General features: G+C 46.3%; 2 protein-coding genes across 3 annotated transcripts in view; both read right to left on the reverse strand.

Moving 5' to 3' along the window:
- Nucleotides 1–2,285: 2,285 nt before the first annotated feature.
- On the reverse strand, nucleotides 2,286–18,533 carry Lsm11 (LSM11, U7 small nuclear RNA associated). 2 transcript variants are annotated; one of them, XM_031352769.1, is made up of 4 exons: nucleotides 18,010–18,532; nucleotides 11,326–11,465; nucleotides 8,164–8,247; nucleotides 2,286–7,776 (listed from the first exon to the last, which is right to left on the reverse strand). In XM_031352769.1, the coding sequence occupies exons 1-4, from the start codon at nucleotides 18,458–18,460 to the stop codon at nucleotides 7,366–7,368; spliced, it is 1,086 nt and encodes a 361-aa protein (XP_031208629.1). In that variant the 5' UTR covers nucleotides 18,461–18,532; the 3' UTR covers nucleotides 2,286–7,365. The 2 variants fall into 2 exon arrangements, with proteins under 2 accessions (XP_031208629.1, XP_031208631.1); XM_031352771.1 differs by lacking the exon at nucleotides 8,164–8,247 and having other exon boundaries at nucleotides 18,010–18,533.
- Nucleotides 18,534–18,984: 451 nt separating this feature from the next.
- The window catches only part of Thg1l (tRNA-histidine guanylyltransferase 1 like), a 10,260-nt gene continuing 7,585 nt past the window's right edge, over nucleotides 18,985–21,659 (reverse strand). The window contains exon 7 of the transcript XR_004113515.1: nucleotides 18,985–19,093. The gene's annotated coding sequence lies outside the window, so the exon portion shown is untranslated. The remainder of the gene's footprint in view (nucleotides 19,094–21,659) is intronic.

Below are 21,659 nucleotides of genomic sequence, written 5' to 3' on the forward strand. Positions count from 1 at the left end.
AATCACAGCCAGGAACCTCCAAAATTATGGGTCAGATAAACCTTTTTCTTTATAAGAGATACACACACACACACACACACACACACACAGTTATATAGTTATATAGTTCTCATTATAGTTATGGAAACTAGACAAACATAACCATAATCTTGTTTCTCCTTTGAAAATCAGTTATTTCACCTAGCACATGTGTCTCCACCATGTTTGCTGATAGAAAATGCTTCAGGAAGGACAGGGAAGCCTTTTGGAGGCCTTGGGATGCATTATGATGTCGGTAAGCATTGATACCCCGACTCCCAACCCCATTGCTTGGCTGTTCCAGCCTAACACAACAGATTTCCTCTGTTAATTATAAATGCCCATTTGACTCATGAACATGTCCGCATCCAGTCCTGGAGTGGTCACTCCACTCAGTAGCAATTATTGTCACACCCGGACCTTCAGACGCCCCCGGATTGTATTGTTTCAGACTGTATTGTTTCAAGTGCCCAGAGAAACAAGGGCTTCCCTACAGCAGTTGCAGGCGCAGTCTCCTGCCAGCAGGGGGAGACTGACACCCTGAAGTAGAGAATACTGGAAAAGGTTTCTTTTCACTCTTTTTCTAAGTTCATTTCCCTCCCTGACTGACAGCAGCTGCGCTGGCTGAGCTTCACATTAGGTAAAGACAACAATCCACGACCATGGGGTGGGTCTCAGCTGACTTTCTTTTTTCTTGATGTCAAAGCTTCGACGTATTTAAGTATGGATCGCGAGACATGGGTCCTTCTCCTAGTCAAAGTTTTCTTTAACCCACTGCCACCTAGTGGCAACTGAGCAAACTGAGAAAGCTATTTTAGCTCTAGCCAAGACTAGCCGGCAAGGACTATTTTTCAGTTCTTTCTTACTCTAACCAGGAAACCAAGGTAAAGAGAGATGTATTTATTTACGGGCTTTCCATCCCCTGGCCAATCTCTGCGGTATGAAACAAACAGAGAATGGCCAGATCTTGGGCCTTGCCTCGCCCTCCCCTTTTGTTGTGGTTAGGAATTTACAAATGCAGTTGAGCCCAGGTTAACCTAGGTCTATTAGAGCAGGGCACTGCATGCCAAGTTTACATGAGAAATAGTAGTGTGCATGAGAGTGAGAGATAGAGAGAGAGCAAGAGCAAGGAAGGGGGAGCCAGGGGTTTGCTCATGCTTGACAATCACTCTATCACCGAGCTATACTGTCCTTAGAGCTTTAGAGACTGGATCTAGATATGTAGCCTAGGCTAGCCTTCAACTCCTGACTCTACCACCAGTGTGCTGGGATGGCAAACGTATGCCATATCTGAACCAACGTGATTTGCTTATTTGTCCTACTGTGTTCCAAGAAAGCACACAGAAGAGATGAAGTCATTGGAGTGGCAAGCCCTTGGGCCACACTGCTTGCTTTCATGCACAGAGGGAAGCTGTGACCCATTCATAGATTTCTGGAAGCATGTAAGAATAAGACTTAATGGCTGGGCGGTGGTGGCGCACGCCTTTAATCCCAGCGCTTGGGAGGCAGAGGCAGGCGGATTTCTGAGTTCGAGGCCAGCCTGGTCTCCAGAGTGAGTTCCAGGACAGCCAGGGCTATACAGAGAAACCTTGTCTCGAAAAAAACCAAAAAAAAAAAAAAAAAAAAAAAAAAAAAAAAAAAAGACTTAATGATGACTTTACCAGATCATGAGGAGAATGGACTAATGCCAGTGAAGCCCAGGCAGAGAAAATCCACAGGGTAATTAGTACAACTTGGAGTTGGGAGAATTCAAATTTAGGAGAACAAAGGTGCCTGGAGGATGGGACTCCAGATATGCGCTTTGTCATCAAAAAAAAGCCCAAGATCACAGCTGTAGGACAGCAATTAGCTATTTTATTTGGTTATTTATGTGTTTCTGTGAGTGTATTTATACATGTGTGTGCGAGCACAAACATTTGTGTGAATTTGTGTCCGTGCTTGGAGTACTGAATGTCCTCCTTCACCCTTCCACTTTGATTTGAAGTGGGGTCACATCCCTGAGCCTGGCTAGAAGCCAGTAAGCTCCATTGTCTCCTGCTGCCCACCAAGATTTACATTTGGTATTACAGGAATTGTGGGATGCCTGACTTGCTACCTGGTGCATGGATCTGAATTCCTTATGACCGTGTAGCTCTTAGCTGCTGAGCCATTTCTCCAGCCCCTGCTTGAAATATTTTAACTTTCTAGATGTGTGTCTTCTCTTGGTAATAGACCCACAATTTCTCCAGGATTCTTCCAAAGTTAGCAGAGACCAAGAAGCAAGCAAATGGATACAATCATATTTATTAGTTTCCAGACTCCCATTTGACACATTATCAAAAGCAGAACATTGCAAAGGTTTCTCACTGCAGGCCCCCTTAACAAAAAGAGTCTCAGTTAACAACAAGGGGTGAGTAAAGATGAGGTCAGTCAGGGGTTCTTATATCAGTTACATCAGCACTCCTAGTCATCCACCTTCAGCCCTGTCCATAAAACCATCACCAAGTCACGGTGCAGAGGACACAGTGGCCAGAGTAGTTACATGTCTCTACTGAATAGGCAAATTACTTTTGGTTGCTGTCATTTTAGTTTTTTTGAGACTCTTTCCCTCTGTAGCTGAGACTGGCTTGGAACTCACAGGGATCCTCCTGCCTCAGTCTCCTAAGGGCTGGGATTACAGGTGTGAGTGTTTTAGGGCATGGTTCACTGTCTTGTTTTCCTGCCAGGAGAACAGAAAAGGGGACCAGCTGCTCTGAAATCAGGCAATCAATCACCCAAAACGGCCCCTAAGTGTTCCCAGACATTTCCTCATAGTTCTGAAAATACAACATCAGACATCTGCTCCCAAGGACTCACAATCAAAAGTGACTGCAATGTGCCAGGAACCAAACTCCCAGCTTTCCTCAGGGATGCCCGTGCTCGCCACAGCTTAAAGACCCCAAGGGTCCGAGGTATGCCGAGTTTTCTCGCCCCTGATCTTTGGATCGCCCATGTTGTTTCTTGACAGAGGGCTTTCACTTTTATTAGGACTGTGCTAGAGAACTGACAGACATTTGAAATATACCCAACAGTGGGAGGTAAGAAGGCCCAACTCATCTTCAGAAAACGGTGACGGGAGTCCAAGGCTTATCTTAAATCCACCAATTTGCCAGAAAGTAACGGCAGACTTATCAGCCTTTCCCGTATAGGCCAGATGGATAGTTTTACTTCCGACCACTGAGAAAAGCCTTCTGGGCAAGACAGACACAGGCGAACAGGATACCCACAGCAGGCTGTATACATTCCAGGGATGGTGCAGGAAGAGAAAAATGAAGACATCTCTCAGACTACTCTATTTATACCACCAGACTCTTTCTTCTATTAACCTGACCTGCGCACAGCAACCATTTCATTCATAAAAAGCACAGAAGGGGATGAAATGCTTTGGGGAAGCACCAGTGACAGCTAGCTGGCTTTGAATACTTGTAGTTTTTTCCTACAGGAAAAATGATCTACGGGACATGTAAAGAAGCAATTCACAGAACCAAGTGTATTTCCCGATTTTGCCTGGGTGGCTGTCACGGACACAGTGCAAACAGAAACAGACGCCCACTTCTACTTGTGTTGGGTCTGTTCCTTTTATCTTAAAGGGTAGAAGTGTTGGCACAGACCTCTGTGAGGCTGATAAGGATTAAGGGGCAGCTTGGAGCTCATGATCTGACAACCTGAAGGAGCATTCTTTCCGTGCCAAGGCACATGAGGCTGCTCCTGCTCTGACAGCAGCTCTCATCGAGAGTTCATGGGCACCCACACCAGAATGCTCAGAGCCTTGATGTGCATCGGGCAAAGGAAGAGCAAGATAGAGACTCCTTTAGACCCCTGCCTCGCATGCTAACTGGCTAAGCATTTCACAAACCACCTGCTGGTCCTAAAAAGAGAAACCTCAGGCTTCCCAGTCACTAAAATGGACAGCCCAGGTGAGAGCTGTACTGATACGAAGTACAAGAATGGCTTTCTGGACACAGAATGGCATGTGGTAGGACCCTGGCTCTACATTAACTCTGCCCATTTAATGCACACTACTTTAAAAACAGTACTCCAGCCCCTAACCTTCCCCAGCTTTGCTGTAACCTATGTGATCGTGTCTGAACTTGTCCCGAGCAGTGGAGTGAACACAGCAGGCCACTTTGTCAACCCAGCCAGCAACTAAGACACACAGAAATCTGAGCCTCGGTACAATGGCTGCCTGGGCCTGCATACGCCTGGCTCCCTTTGTTTATTTAAGCAGTATACCTTAATCCTTGGCCAGCGCCCAGGGTCCCTGTCCTGTCCTGTGTGTTGTCTCCCTTGCATTTGAGCATGAACCTTTACCAGCCCTGTTCTGGTGGTGATACTTGCCTACTTGTAACTTCTCTTCAAGCTGAGCACCAGAGCTGTGGCTAAGCTGATCACTCTAATGGCTGAACCACTGGGTGGCAGGACACCTCTTTAGTCGTAGCATTGGCAGGCAGAGGCAGGCAGATCTGTGTTTGAAACTACCCTGATTTATTGAGTGAGTTTCAGACCAGCCAGGCAGACACAGTGAGACTGTTTCAAAAATAAATAAATAAATAAAAATAGCTATAAACTGTGAATTATTCAGGTGGCTAGAAATTAGTTTGAACAATCAAAGCCATTTATACAAAAGTAAGGTGTATCCTTAAGCAAATTGTAATCTCATGGAACACAAGTGAGGAGGCTCTGTTCCATAAGGAAAGGAGTGCATCTTCTAGTACCTGACCTCACCAAGCCCTTTCCCTGGGCTCTTCTTTTCTCATAAGGAAAACTTGAGCTAGTGATTCATGTATTGATTCATCCATACCATGGACTGAACTCAGGGTCTCATGAACAGAGCATAAGGCCCACCATGAAGTACCCAGCCCAGTTCCCTAGTCTCCCATCCCCCTAGCCACTACAGTGACTCAAGGATGACCTATGTGATATCATTTCAGAGAAGCAATACATTATTAGGACCTACTTTTCTTTATTTTTGAAAGCTGTTCCAATGCTAAAGGCAATAATTTATTAAATTGACTTTTCTAAAAATAATTACCATGCTTTGCATGAAATTGCACATTTCCTAGAGAGTACTCATTTCAGAATCACCATCCAAATTAAACAAATAAATGAAGAGGATCTAAAGATAGAACACACACAATTTAAAGATAATTTTCACAGAGAGAGTTGTCATGTTGAGGGGAAAATTATAAATCAATCCTTATAGAAATATGGGAGAGCTATATGACAACATGAAACTGGTACCAAGAGGTTCACTAGGATCAACAGAAATTCGTTCTATTCCTTTTGATTGCATATTTCTACATAGTTGGGGAAAAAGAGCAGCCATTACAGCTTCTACCTAAGGGGCAACAGAGCAGATGGGGGAGCACTGTCACATAGGGAACACTGCCACACAGGGAGTACTGCTAGAGACAGAGGCACTACAGACTGATAAGTGAACAAAGCAACTGTTGACTCGAGAACAAGCCTAGCCCAGGAGGCAGAGGAGAATTTAGACTTCAGGATCAAAGAGCTTTGAACTTCCAGCCTTACCCAGAGCTTCCACTGACCCAGTGCACCTGTCCTGCCTTCAAACTTACTAGAAATGAAAACAGGTAAGGTGAGAAGAGACAGAAGCCCAGAAATTCTCCTTGGGGAACAATGCTGTTTTTAGATGCATATTCTCCCTCCAGTGCCAGAACTGACACCCTCGCAAAGCAGGCCCGGGATGTGGGGCAGCAGCAGAGAGAAAGTCACTTCTTCCTAGATGAAGGTGTTCCTCTGAGAACTCGTGCTGCTTTCTGGAGGAAGGAACAGGCCGTGGAGAGCAGCTGCTGAAGCTCTCATAGCCTCTGATGATGGCTACAAGATCAAAAGTGACAGCTGGAAGATCCCTTCCTCACATACCATCTGCCTCGCTCATAGGACAGGTTTTACAGAGCTCTGCTATAGAGTAAGGAAAATTTCTTCATGGCACTTAGAAATGCTTAGAGGCCGGAAAATCCCTTCCTAAAATTCTGCCACAATGCCCTGGTGAGGTAGGTGTCTGATGGGAAAACTGAGGCACATCTGCCAACTTCATTTTCTGAGGAGGCAGTGGTCCAGCTACCAGAAGACCAAGTGTCCCAGCCCCCTAAGCTTACCAATGCTATTCACAAACCCTGCAGGGGGAATGCTCTATTCATACATACATTTGAAGTAGCTAGCTATTTCTCATTCTCCCTTTGAACATAAGTTATCTATGATAAACAAAACTTTGTAAGTCAATAGTGCCTAACAGTCTATGTCAAGATACAGCCCACTCTGTACTAGTGACTGAAAAGCATATGGTGATATAATTCAAGTAGGAGCACCCCTGGGTCCTTTGGTATTCCTGACACTCAAGCAGAAGTGGGAGTCAAGTGCCCATTCTTCTAAGAACCTCACTGGCTTGACATACGGAATAAAAGTATGACCCCTCTTTCACAGTAACACCATTCCGAGCGACTTTCTACACAAGGCCAGGCCCACCTGGAAAGGTGACTCTTAGCCGAGTGAGAGATGTGTATTACTGAGTTCATGTAGAACTCTCTGAAGTCAGACAAGGGCACATGAGGACAGGTCACACACAACACGTGGGGGGACAGCACAGGTCACATGCACTAGCACCATGCCACAGGAGTCGAGAGGACAACAAGCCACCACGAGTGCAGTAGAGTCCCACCTGTATGCCATGTGCAGAGGCCACCTCTGGTGAGGGGAGGACAAGCTTCAGCCTTCCCTCCCTCGGGAAGAGGGGTCAGAGCAGAGAGGTTACCACTGGCTGCTTTGAGCAACCACCTAGCTGAGCTTCACTCCTTCGTAAGCTGGTAACTTTCCTAGACCTTATTAATATTTGAGGATAAGAAATTTCATTTCTTGATCAAGAGAGAATGATGTAGAACAAAGATAAGTTCCAAGATATGGGTACAGGATCTTGGGCAATTTACATTGCTCAAACATGATCATCATGAGATCAAACTCACGGTGCTCAGACCACTAGATTTAGAAATGAAATTATTCCTTTTCAGACATTTCTGAGGTTTCCATGGTGTGGATTCCACTCGTGCTATGACCCTAAGTCAAACTGAAGCGCCTACACTTGAGACTCAGGAGCAGCCAGTAGCAGCCCGTTCGAGCATGTCTGTGAGAGGCTCTTGCCTGTTAGTACTGCTGACCTGTCCTTCCAGAGGGTGAGCCAGCTCTGTGCTCTGCATGGGCAGGACCAGCGGGAATCACTTCGACTCGCACTGTTTGGGATACTAGAATATAGCATAGGAACAGTCATGCACTTTATTTCTAAAACCCAAAGGTCAAGTGGGGCTGAGCTGCTCACTGTGCAAGATGAACCAGCAGGACATTCTCGCCTCGAATGAAAATCTGATTGATGTGCCGAGTGAATACCTGCTGGTAATCCACCTTGGGCTTTCGCTTTTTCTTACGGGACTGGCCCCGTGAAAGGGTGGTGGCCCTAGAGAAGGTACCTCCCACACTGGACCCTTCTGTCCTTGTAGTCCTCCCTGACAGCTCAGACCTGGACTCCTCCCTTGCAGATGCCTGCAAGGAAGAAGGGACGGAGCGGGAGCGCCTGTGTGAGCCCCGGTCAGTGTCTCCTCGTCCCCATACCGAAGCCACCTTCCACGTAGATGTCTGGGAGTATCGAGACAGGGTGGAGTCCTCAACTGCAGATTTGGAATCCGCTTCCTTTTTGGAGGAATCTTGAAGTTTCAGCCGGTCAAATAGCTACAAGGAAAGCAGTGATAACTATCAGCCATGGTAACACCTACAATGTAACTCTGACAACACATGACAAGGCCAGATTCCTTAGGCACATCTGGTGAACACCTTGCACTGACATTTTTTTAAAAGACAGCAGTCACTTTCTAATTTCTGGGCAGAATTCAGATAATGATGACAAGATAAAAGGTACCCCTTATCTCTGTGGTACAAAGCTGAAAGGCATTGAAGCCTTCGAGGAGGCAGCTTGTGGCTCATATACATAGGTAAGAAGCGGGTGCTTTTGGGATCTGCTAGGAGCATGAGGTGAGGGAATCTGATAAAGGTATTGGGCTTGTGATCATGGCTTCTAAGCTTCTATGTGTACCCACGAGGTCAGGGAGAGCTGCCTACCCTAGTGAGAGTCAGCGAAGAATCCCGCTCGTATGCTTTGCCTAAGACGGGTTTACGGTAAGTCTCATCCACATCTGTGAGGGCCTAGAGGAAGAGCCCAAAGGGAAGAAAAGGAAAAATGAACATTATTTATGGAGATTTTGCAAAAAATGCAGAAGACTATCTATTATAGCAGAATTAAACAGGTGACACCCACAGCTTGGACACAAGAAGACGGTAAGGTCTGATACCAGCTGCCTAGGATTTCCAAGCTCCTTCTAGTAGGCTGAAGGAGCTTCTTTGACAATGGCAAGGTCTTTGCAACACCATGGTAGATGTTCTAAAATTTCAGTGCACATAAACATGCAGGAAGCTTATTAAAATTCAAACACGAGGCTGCTCTTTTTTTGTAAAGTGAGGTTTTGTGTTTATTTCTCTGGTTTGGTTTTTCCTTTCTATCCTCCTCTTCCTCCTCCCTCCCTTCCCCCTCTCTGAGACAGGACCTCATCACATAGACCTGGTTGGCCCGGAACTATCTATGTAAACCAAGCTGACCTAAAATTCACTGAGATCCACCTGCTTCTGCCTCTTATGTGCTGGGATTAAAAGCATGGCCTAGCACACTGCTAACTTTTTCTTTTTTTTTTTCTTTTTTTTAACATTTGTGTGTATTTGGGGAGAAGGTGCACAATGCACATTGTGTTGCAACTCAGAGGGGAAAGGTGACCTGACAGTCCAGAGCTAAGGACTACCACAAAGTCACACCACACAACAAATTTCACATGAGATTTACTGGAAGAGGCACAAAAGGGTGGCTCCCTGTGCTTGGGTGAGAAGCAGCAGAGAACTGAGCAGGAGGTGGGCTTTATATAGTGTTTCTTGGGGGTGGAATTTCCCAAGAGACTGGTGAGTTTTCAAGCCTCAGAAGTGGGGTGAGCTCAGACTTTCTACCATACATCTGTGTTATCAGTTGGGCATAGAAGTTTTGAGGCCAGCCTGGTCTACTGAGTGAGTTCCAGGACAGCCAGGGCTACACAGAGAAACCCTGTCTCAAAAAAACAAAACAAAACAAATCAAAACAAAACAAAAAAAACAAAAAAAAAGTCAGAAGACAAGTCAACAGGACTCAGTTCTTACTTTCTACCAGTGGGTTCTGGGGATCAAATCTTGTAATCAGGCTTGGTGGCCAGCAATTTTACCTGCCTGAGCCATTTCATTAGCCTCAAGATTAGAGATTCCAACGTTTACTGTTTAACAGAAATCTCTGGTGATTCTGCTGCAGGGCAGCTGCAGACCACACACTAGAAGCATGACTGCTCCTTCAGTCTCAGTCTCAGTAAACCTGAGGTTCACCAGAGTGACCTGAGCAATGGTCCGCAAGATCAGCCTCACAGGAAACTGTCAGGATCAATGACACGGCAATGGAAGGAAGCTACTCTGAAGAATGTAAACTCACCCTACAAATCTAGAGACTCAGTAATTATGGCCACTACTGTCAATACATATACTCTCTTTAATTCTCTTCTCCCAAGGCCAGGTCTGGTGGTTAACCCTTTAATCTCAGGCAGGAGACTGAGGCAGGATGACAACTACCACAAGTTCAATGCCAGTCTAGGCAGCATAATGGGTTCTAGGCTGGAGTGAGATCCTGTCCATAAATCCTGAGAGGGAAACTTGTCTCTTTTCAAAAACAACAACAAAAAAAATCATCACAGTGTATTAGTCTACTTTTAGAAATGAGAGCAGGTTGTGGTGGCACATGCTCTTAGGATTTGCTGAAGGAGGCAGAGGCAGGAGAATCAAGAGTTCGGGGCCAGTCTGGTCTCAGAGTGAGTTCCAGGACAGTCAGGGCTACACAGAGAAACCCAGCCTCGAAAAACCAAAAAAGAAAAAAGAAAAAAAAAAAAAAAGAAATGAGAAAAGCAGCTCAGAGGGATTACCAAAGCCTCTAGGATCCAAATTCCATAACAATTAAAAGGCTGGTTTCAAGCCAGATGCTCTAGGACACCAGCAGTCAGACCCCAGGTGTCACATTCCTCAGAAGTTGGTCACCTTGTTTTTTGACACAGGGACAAAACAATGACTGTCAGGCATGGTGGCACACATCTTTAATTTCACCACTCAGAAGGCATAGGCAGGTGGACATCTGTGAGTTTTAGGGCAGCCTGGTCTACACAGTGAATCCCATCAGGAGTACATGTCTACAGCCTAGTCTACAGAGTGAGTTCCAGGACAGCAGGGCCACACAGAGAAATCCTGTCTCAATCAAAAACATACAAACAAAAGAGTGGCTGGTAGGCAGCCTATTCTAAATGACTAAAGGAAGATATATATTCTTTAAGGTTATAGGTCTGCCAACCTGAGCACTATGGGCATGTAGGACAGGGTAGTTCTTTGGTGGAGGGAGGCTATCTTATGTGCTGTCAAACATCAACCCATGTGATCCTCTTGAGCTGTTTTAAAAAACAGCTAGAATTTGAGGAAGGCAGATTATTTTCCATTATGTGGATGTGTTTTAGTCAGTATTTCTGAAATTGGCCCCACTGAAGTTGTGGGGGTTTGAATAGGAATGACCCCTACAGACTCATGTATTTGAATCCTTGGCCGTAGGGAATGACACTTTTAGGAGGTGTGGCTTTGTTGAAGGAAGTGTGTCACTAAGGAGGCAGGCTTTGAGGTCATATGTGTTCAAGCTATGTCCAGTGTGGCATACAGTCTCCTTCTGCCTGTGGATCAAGATGTAGAACTCTCAGCTCCTTCTGCAGCACCATGTCTGCCCTGCAGGCCACCATGTTCTCCACTATGACAATAATGGACTAAACCTCTGAAACTGTAAGCTGGCCCCAAATTAAATATTTCCTTTATAAGAGTTGCTGTGATCATGCTGTCTCCTCACAGCAATGAAACCCCAACTAAGCAGCACTCCAGCATCTCTCACAGATGTGACTATTAAAAAATAATCACAATCTCCATACACTGCCCTGGGTCCCTGGGAGCAAGGGAAAAGCAAAACTGCCCAGGCTGAGCATCCTTGCTCCAAGGGAAACGAGCAGAAAAGCTGGTATCAGTGGTGATTGGCAGGGCGTATAAAGCATAATTCTGAGAAATTATTCCTAGGGCTTTGCTTAACAAGGTTACTAATGCCCTTTAGACATACAGGAGATTTTAAAAAAGGCTTGTTACCATATTCCAGAACTTGTCAAATGCAACGAGGAAGCCAGTGCAGACACCGCGAAGTCCCTTGAAGGTGCGGATGTGAACATTCACCTTGACTCCCTCTCGGATGCAGCGGTGCAGTTCACCCAGAGGGCTACCTTCATGCACTGAAACAAGCGAAGGCCTTGGTCAGCACTGGATAATACCTGCCTCCATGGCAGGACCCCCAGGGCCACCAGGGCCGCCAGGGCCTCCTGGCACCACCCAAGGAACCCTCATCTCACCACTGAGGATCTCCATGAGTGCAGGCTGAACATAGCCAACGCACCAGAAAGGAGGCCAGATTCCAACAGACTGCGGAGAAGCCGCCATGTGCAACTCAAATCTAATCGTTCACTATCTATAAATGTCTACTCTGTTTGATGAGTACAGTGATTCTAAGATGTACCATCATTTTTTAAAATGTCTGCAGGCAAAAAAAAAAAAAGAAAGAAAGAAATCAAAGAGAGTGCACGCACCAGTAGCTGGTTCTCAGTCCTGCATTTTTAAAAGATTTATTTATTTTATGTATATGAGTACACTGTAGCCGTCTTCAGACACACCAGAAGAGGGCGTCAGGTCTCATTACTGGTGGTTGTGAGCCACCATGTGGTTGCTGGGATTTGAACTCTCGACCTTCAGAAGAGCAGTCAATGCTCTTACCCGCTGAGTCATCTCGCCAGCCCTAAAAAATATTTTTCAATTTATCATATATCATACTAGGTTTCATCATGGCACTGTGGAACACTTGTTACTGTTGTAGAATGGCCTTTGATGCACACTCTGGGGGAGCCCCTGGAGTTATTGTATTTCAGCATACGTCTTCACACCAGGAGGGAAGGGACCTGCCAGTGTGAGGCGCATATGCTGAATGTCTGGCTGCTGAGAGCCCTAAGCAGCCTCTTGTGAACAGAGCAATGTGAGCAAGGAAGGGATGACAGGCAGGAAAGGTTCCCTGTTTATGTTGAGAGCTACTCTTGCAGAGCTTGGTGTAATGATTAGACTTCTCACTTCACCTCAATTTAACTTCTATGTGCTGCTGGCTCTAGTAATTAAAAACAAACACACAGACCAAAGAATCCTAATATATTTTTTTAAACAGCTATTTCATTATTGCTAGTGGTGTTGCACACACACTTGTACTTCAGTTTAGATAACTGATTTCTTTACTCATGAGTTGGTGTAGAAATGAAAACCATGACAAATGAAGGAAAATCCTCTTGGGAGAAAAATGACTCAACAAGTGAAAGTGGGAGTTTATATGTCACATTGGAAATTAGGTTACACAGTACAGTTGGAGGCAAATGTTAGGAACAGTGGCCTTAGAAGGAAGCAGAGGGGCTGGCTAAGCTCACATCCAAAAATGTAAGAAAGGAAACAGAGAACACTGCTGCTCACCAACTTGTCTTCTGATAACAGCTTTGAACCCTTGATAAATGTGTGTGTCTAGCTGTGTGTGTGTGTGTCTGTATGTGTGCATGTGTGTGTATGTGTGTGTATGTGTGCATGTGTGTGTATGTGCATGTGTGTGTCTGTGTGTGTGCATGTGTGTATGTGTGCATGTGTATGTGTGTGTGCATGTGTGTGTGTGTGCATGTGTGTGTCTGTGTGTGTGCATGTGTGTGTATGTGTGTGTGTGTATCTGGGCATGTTACAGGCTTTCTAATATCAGGTATGTAAGCAGTATTCAGATCCTTACTCAGATTACCTTAGCAAGTGACTTATTCCTTGCAAGTTCAACTTTCTTCAGTTGTAAAATAGAATTGAACTAGTTCACATTTGGGAACTGGGTCTCTATAATTCAATTTACTGACGCTCACCACAATGCCTTGGTTAGACCCTTTGCACGCAAACACGCACTATCTCTTGCACCAAATGGAAGTTCCTTTTCTAAGCTGACAAACAAAATAAGGGGCCTGTATCTCCCTAAAACAGAGCAGCCAGCACACAGAACTAAGCAAACAGCAATTCGGGTATCTTAATCCTTATATCTGTAATGCCCTTTTGATTTTTCTTCTTTGAGTGATTCAACAAGCTGTAGTTCTAAGGAGCATTCACTTCTCTCTATAAGTGGTCCAAACACAACACTAGCATCACCTATAAAAACAAGCTGTCAAAGTAAAAGCAAGCTTCCCACTCTAAGACCGCACATTCTTTTCCAGCCATATCCATGGCAAACTCCAAATGGATATGAAGCAGACTCTTAAAACTTAGTATGGAAAAAAATGCATTATTTTGAAGAAAGTTCTTCCAAAAATCCCTTCTTCTATTGCCACTAATCTTGAGACACATCTATCTAACTCCAGATGAGCTTTGCCCTCTCTGTGGCCAGCAAGAAGTTAAGGCCAAGAATGTCCATGTTCCCATAGATTCACAAGAATGATCACCTTCCCAATATTCTCTACCTCTGAAGCACAATTCAGTCCAGAATCGTACTTCATGATTGACATATTTCAGATCTCCTGGCTCCCTTCACCAACTACAACATCTGCCTCATTACTGCCCCTTCAGGTTCTGTAAGAGCCAGCCTCCCCCAGCCCCATGAGCTCACTTTAACTCCATCCTTTTGTTTACATTTCACTATACCTTAACACACTGGTACTTTTGCTGAGGGTTCTCTTGCTGTATTCAGATGAAAATCATAAACAGACAGATCCCTAGATCAGCAACTCCATGCTTAAGGTTCCAGGAGCTTGTTCTCCTAGTGGTCCATTCTCCCACAGCCAGCTCTAATAACCCTGATTGTTCTCTACAACTCCTCCACCTCATAGCTCTTGGCTACCCTTCTCCATCCACAGACTGTCATCTCAGTACTCCAGTTCTTCAGTCTCAGCCTGTACAGTTTGTGTTCCTAACCACTCTCTGGAACTCTCTGGCAACCAGTTAGCTCCTGCTGGGTGTGCCTGGGGCTAGCATCCTCAGTGGTCTGCTCTTCACTGTTACCAGCTCTGCCTGCTCTGCCCAAGACAAAGACCACACTCAATGAAGCCATTCAGATGAAGATTCACTGAGGCCCAGTGTTCCAGCAACAGAGGGGAACACAGAGGAGGAGAGTAAAGCAAGGGCTGTGTTCCTAGCACACACTCCAGTTGGCTAACTGCACTTGGTCATCCAGTGAGTGCAGGTTTACTCAGCACACTTCTGGCTGTCATGAGAGGAGGTAATCCTCATGCCCCTGAGGGGGTCATCTAGAGAGGTTGTTGCATTAAAGTAGTGTCTCCTGGAGCCACAAGGGTGACATTGCAGGGCTGAAGTGCAGTCTGCCAAGGTGACAGTTGTCAGTATGATGGCCTCCAGAACAGAAGTGAGAGAGCATATCAAACTGGCACAATAGCTATGGAGATTTCTGTGACCAGAATGACGAAGACCTGGGGTAACATGCCCCAAGTGTCTGAAACAACGTGTTCTGGGCAGACATGAGTGACTAAAAGTAGCCATGGTTGCTGAGGAAAGACTCCCCAACTGTGGACAGGGCTGATTGATCAATGGCTCCAGAGTTTCTGAGAAGGTGGTGCTGGAGCAAAACGGGTACACTGACCATCTTCCCTACTGGGAATCCCAGGAATAGCAACAAGGTCCTCCACCGCACCCCTCAGCTCAGGGACCACACAGATTAACAACAGACTTCCCTATCTGGCCAATCCCGTCTGACAGGATGGGTTGTTCCTGGACAGCTTGGACTATAGGATTCTGGGAAGGGTCTGAGAGCTGCCAATTAGAGACTGAAATGTTCACGTGTTCTCAACTTTAGTCATTTAAGAAGGTAAACAAAATACTCGCAAGTGCTCACAGTGTGGACCAGGACACCATGAGAAAACTACAGAATCAACTAACCTGAGCCCACAGGGGCTCACAGAGACGGTACCACCAATCAGGGAGCCTACATGGGACTGACCTGGGCCCTCTGCACATATGTAATGGTTGTGTATCTTGGTCTTCATGTGGGACTCCTAACAGTGGGAACAGGGGCTGTCTCTGACCCTGCTGCCTGCCTTTGGGACTTCCCCTACTGGGCTGTCTCTTCTAGCCTCAATAGGAGAAGATGCACCTAGTCTTACTGCAATTTGATAAGCCAAGGCTGGCTGATATTCATGGGAGGCCTCCCCTGTTCTGAAGAGAAAGGGAAGAGGGATGGAAGATGACTGGGAGGGAAAGAGGGAGAGTGTGATAGTTTGATATGCTCGGCCGAGGGAAGTGTGGCCCTGTTTGAGTGGATGTGTTTTCTGAAGTATGCATGGCACTGTGGGAATGGGCTTTAAGACCCTCATCCTAGCAGCCTGGAAGAGAGTATTCTGCTAGCAGCCTTCAGATGAAGATGTAGAACTCTCAGCTCCTCCTGCACCATGCCTGCCTAGATGCTGCCATGCTCCCACCTTGATGACAATGGACTGAACCTCTGAACCTGTAAGCCAGCCCCAATTAAATGGCGTCCTTACAAGAGTTGCCTTGGTCATGGTGTCTGTTCACAGCAGTAAAACCCTAACCAAGAAAGAGGGAAAACTGCCATCAGGATGTAAATTAATTAATTAGTCGAAATAAAACAAAATAAAAAGAAATGCTTACAACCAAGACCTACCACAAAGTTAACTTTCTTCTCTAGTAAGCTTTATCTAACAACACCTACCCCAAGTACTGTCTGGGAAGGCTGGGTCTCGCTGGCACTCACAATGATCTCAATCCAGTTCGCAAATACAAAGAAGCTCGCTTGTTCCAGGTCATTTGCTTAGTCAACAGCTGAGCCAGCACTCAGTCCAAGCAGCTACAAGTATCCTGATCTTTAATTATGTCAACCTGAAAATAATAATGACCACCACTGTAACAACTTACAGAAAGTGACGTTGGATGTGGGTGAAAACTTTCCAATTAAAGAATGTCCTAAATGTTTTCAAATGTTGATGACTCTAACCCTTACAGAGCCAGACAGCCACTATTACTGCTTTCACTAACCATGCTGGAAAATTCAGGTCCAAGGGTATAGCTCACCTAAAGCAAAACAGTCAGAAATGTGAGATGCCAGTGTTCAAACCTAAGTGAAGCCTATGCATCATGGAAAGGGCTAACCTCTGCTATATAAAGTATACTGAATACCGTGATTTTTGAAGACTGTGTTTCCATCCATGCTCTTCCTTACTTCAAATCCTAAAGGTGGCCCTTGGAGAAACTCCTTAGCAAATCTAGTCCTGGTGCTTTAGTCACTTGCTCGCTTTCTGGGGGTTGTTCTTTGTGGTATTCACCCGTCTCTCATGGTACTCCATCTGCTTCAGGTTTTCAGTGATGAGGGCTAATACTGTGAGGTCTTAACTCCAGAAATGAACTTGATGGTGAGAGCCAGGTGAAGCTGGCCTTCCAGAACTGCTCTCAAGTGTTTCCCGTGACAATCTTGGTAGCAAGGAGGTAACAGGAATAAATGGGAATAAATGTCACACTCTCTGAGACTTGGGTGCAATTCAAAAACCTAAGAGTGGCAACACACACAGGCAAAAAGAAGATACTGTATCGGTTTGTTCCAGAGCCAGGCACACTCTGTCTTTCTGCTACTGCTGTGCAAGCCAGCGCTGGGAAATCCTGGCTGGGCAGGGAGGATCTGGTACAGTATGTCAGCCCACAAGGCACCGGCACAGCACATTGCTTTTCAGGGGCTTTCTCTCTTAACAAACACATTTCTAGGAACATAACAAAACAAAATCTCTCGCTGAGTTCACACCTTCTATTCCAAAAGAAGACACTTTAACATTGAAACAATTTAATTAGCAGGCTACCGATTTGACTGGCTAAGTAGGTCATTGTGTTCACTATGTCATAACTGTCTATCTCATCTATGTCACAGATGTCATAACTATTTGATATAACCCTAGGCTGTTTTTATTCCATTTAAACAAGACCTAAATAGCACATTAGAACCTTTGCTGTTTAAGGCTTCATTCATCATGAGGATGTATTAGAAAGCTTCAAGAAATTTTTTGTGCCATTTACCCCTTCATAATTTAAAACAACCTACACACACAGGGCAACCTGAGCCTGACAGACAGTCCTGCCCCAGCCAGCCAGCGGCTGTAAAACCGCACCTGTGTTTTGGTAGCATTCTATGTCTGCAGCACTCCAACACTAGTGATTTAGTTAATGTGAACATATGCGGATCAAGTCCCTGCAGCCGGTTCTGGAAACCTGCACCCCAGGCGGGGCTGTCACTTCCCATGTTGGAAGACGTCTCTTGTGCTATATGTGAACATATCTATCTCCTCACTCTCCACCTGACCCTCAAATCCCGCACACCTTCAGACTGGCTGTGCTCCAATACAACTTCTGTACATCTCCTCAACTCCCTGCAGTGGTTCCCCAAGACCTCTCATCATTTCTGCAGACCTCCTCCCATCCTCCCAAACTGTCTACAAAGCCCTACAATCTCTGTAAGCCCCATCACTACCGCAGCCCCTCTGCAGCTCCTCACCACCTGGGGGACATTCCTCCGGACATGATAGCCTGTGCACATCTCCCCCGCCCCCCACACACATACACACACACACCCGTGGATCGTCACTCTCCCTGTTCCTCAACTCGTGCACAGCCTGTGACTCACAGGTGACCCTCCCCGAGCCCCCCACGGCCCTCGAGACTCCCGCAGACGTCCTTTGCAAGCCCTGCCCTAGACCTCCGGCCGCCCACAGCACTCACAGGGCATCCGGGTGAGCACATTGCGGGGTGCCTTCTTGCTGCGCCCCGGGCCCTGGCGTCGCGCCCCGGCCGTGCGGTCCGTGTCTTCCTTGACCACCATGAGCCGGCGCAGGCGCTGGATGCGCTCGGGATCCGGGGTGGGCGCGCCGCGGCGACGGGCCCTGGACGAGGTCCCGGCTCCCGTGGAGGTTCCGGTGGAGGTTCCCGCCGAGGCCGGCTCCCCGGTGCCCCGAGCCCGACCGCGCCCGGTGCGCCCGCCCTTCAGGAAGCTCTCGTACTCCGCCACGTTGTTGAAGCAGGGCGCGTTGGGGTAGGGAATGGGCGGCAGACGAGGCGCGTACAAGGCCAGCAGCGGGTCGAAGCTGTAGGAGCTGACGTCCAGCCGCGGGCTGGGCGGGCTGGCTGGGCTGCCGGCGCGAGCCGACCTCGCCCCCCACTCGCGCTCCTCCATGTTTGAAAGGCCCGCAAGCAGAAGCCGATGGGCGGGAGGAAGGAGCCGAGCCGCCAGAGGGCGGCACTGCGCAGCCGCAGCCGAGGCTCAGGGGAACGCACTGCGCAGCCGCGGCCACCAGGGGGCAGCATAGATTTGTTCTGGAGAGCTGCAGGGGGCGTGGCGCAAGGCAGGGGCGTGGTGAGAGGCGTGACCCGCCTAGGCCTCGCTCCGCCTCCACAGACCCCTGGCAGGTTGAGGATATCCGCTGACATTTTTGTTACTAGATACTGTTTACTAGTTCTCATGTCCCCCTCCCATTCACATTTATTGTCTCTTCTGAACTTAAGAGCTAACGTCAACAAAATATACAACTAGGGACACATTATTCGAAAACAAAGCCAACATTCTGGAGGCAGTAAAAATTAACCATTTATTCAGTAAAGCTCACTGGTACTCACAGCTTAGGGTATTTAATGGTCCAGACTCGGGGTGGGCCCCGAGAGCAGCATTTTAAAGACCCAGGGATGTTCTTTGTTGTCCAGCTTGAGCTGGAGGCAAAGGACAGGAAGACAAGACATACCCCATTTTTCATTCCTGTTAAGTATATTCCTGACGTGGATCGGGTTAGCCTCTCTGGGTTCTTCTTGTCGTCTGAAATATGACAGGAAGGGTACAGAGCACACTGTGGGTGCATGTTACCTGGCTGAGCGCTATAAAAGATAAAAGGGTGAGTCCATCCTCATTTCCTTTCCCTGACCCCTAAGACTGGAGAACCCTTGGTATCAAAGAAGACTGACTCCATTGATATTTTCCCCGAGTACTGCAAAATCCAAACAATCCACACTATTCTGTAGGTCTAACTCAGCAACACTCTTTAAGATATATTTTCTGTGTATGCTTGCCAGCACGTATGTCTGTGCACCATGAGCAATCAGTGCCCAGAATGTTGGATCCCTGAATTGTGGTCGTTGTGAGCTCTGGGTCTTCCTTTAGAAGAATAGCCAGCATTAACCACTGAGCCATCTCTTCAGCCCTAAAGTAATGTTTTTAACAGTGAGACTCCTGGAGATAGTCCCTCCTCATCCAGCATAGCTGTCTTGCTTCCTGCCATCTCCAGCCACACAAGTCATTCTCCTAAATGCCACCACTTTCTCAAAGTACCAGCCAGCATTGAGTCTGCATTAGCTGCCTTGGGGTCTTCTTTACTTTCTCTAAGTTTGAAAATGTGGCCCAAAAGAACACTTGAATATCTTTAAGACAGAGATGAAACTTAGCACGCATCTATGAGATGCATCGTAGGACGGAAACACACAAAGATCAAATAAAGAGCAAGCTTTGGGTAGGTAATGGTACTTGATGGCACTTGTGTTTAATTCGTTTTATTGCTTTAAAATCCCCTGCCTGAGTGGAAACTTCCAAGCTACACAACCATCATTAAATGACTATCTCAGGACAAGCCCACAGCTAGACTTCCCTGTATCTGAAAGCACAAACTTGCTCTAGCGGTTGACATGACACTTAGGTCTTTATTCCCTACTTGTCCGATTTGGATATAGCATGCTATCAACTTACCATTAAGTTAAATTTGCTCATCAGGAGCTAATGATCTTACTGCCTCTTCAGTATGCTGAGGGAATTGCTTGCTCAAAGTGTTATACTGCTCCGTCTATCAGAAGCATTTGGGCTTAAAAAAAATCACTGCAGAGTCCTAAATATCCACATGGGTATCTTACAATGGCACTTTCGAATTAAGCATTTGAATGAACATTTAAAAAATGCACCCAGAGGTCTCTGGATGTCTGCAATGTGGGGACATGCATCCTAGCTTTCTCAAAAACAAACACACAAGTGAGACACATTCTGCAGGAACCAATTAAGTAGGCCAAGGAGCTGAAGTCTTTATTATACCTTTTTCTTTCCTCTTAAAGAGATTTTAGCAGTTACTAAACATGAGCTCTATTGCTTCTTGCTGGGGAGTGGGGAGAACAGGAAGAAAAAAAAAAACAGCATCGGCAGATGGGGTGTCAATTAGTGAGGGATGAGGCCAGACGCTGCTCTTTCAAAAATACATTTTCTTCTTGGCTGAAAATCCTGCAAATGCAAGACCAGGCAGCAGCAGGACATGGGCTGTCTTTTAATTAATTCCTAATGGAGCCAAATAAACTTTTTCCTTTAAGATATAAAACAAGGTCAAGGGGAAACATGATTTCCGCACTGAGTTCAATGCCTTGGGAACAAAGGCCTTCCATTCCCACTCTCTGCCCCTTGCCAGTTCCCATCCAGCCATCAGTAGGAGGAGCTATTTTAAAACCTCAGCGATCACCAGTGACCCCCAAGCCCAACTCTACCCCTTTCCAGAGCCTTGTCATGTCATGCAGTTTGGCTTCAAATATTTGCTCTTCCTGCCTCAGCCTCCTGAGTGCTAGGATTAGGCTAGACCACTGTATCAGGCCTCCTGGTGCTCTCGAATTCAAATGGTATAGCTCTGACTGCATTGAGGCTGTTTGAAAGTGCTTGTCCAGAAGCCTAACCCAAAAGTCAGCTTTGCCACTAATGCACTTCCAGCGTACACAGAGTAGCTGCTTCTCCATCCTCATTCACATGCGCACGCGCGCGCGCACACACACACACACACACACACACACACACACACACACACACATGCACGCATGCACGCACGCACACACACTTCTCTCTCGGATGTACACACATATACCTCCCTAAAATACCTTTTCTTGAAAAGAGTTAAGCTACTGGAAATATACTCCCGGTAAGAGATGACAATGATTATGGTAACAATTCCAGAAAAATTAATCCTGGAATGGTGCAGGATACCCAAACCATTCCTCCTGTGTTCAGTTCAGGCAAAGCTGCCACCCTGGGAACTGGCACAGAGTCTCAAGTGTTCCCTGGGATTTCTCAATCTGGAGGCATCGTGCAGGCAGCAACCCATATTTAACTGCATGCCAAAAGATAAGTGCAAGCACTTGGGTGTCAGAAGTGGGATTTTTCAGTCACTGTGTTCTCTAGTTAAGTGGGTGAGGGTAAAGTTTGGGCTCCTCTTCTATCAGAGGTGGAAAGAGGTGACAGTTTTTTGTAAGGCTTATACCACAGCTAAAAATGACTCCTCCAGCAAAGTATGAATAGTTCCTTTATAAAAATAGGACCATGATTTTGAAAAGAGCCAAAGAAGTCATGTTCTAACAGCGTTTTTTTT

The sequence above is a fragment of the Mastomys coucha genome, unplaced genomic scaffold (assembly GCF_008632895.1).
Source record: "Mastomys coucha isolate ucsf_1 unplaced genomic scaffold, UCSF_Mcou_1 pScaffold5, whole genome shotgun sequence".
Taxonomy (NCBI): Eukaryota; Metazoa; Chordata; class Mammalia; order Rodentia; family Muridae; genus Mastomys; species Mastomys coucha.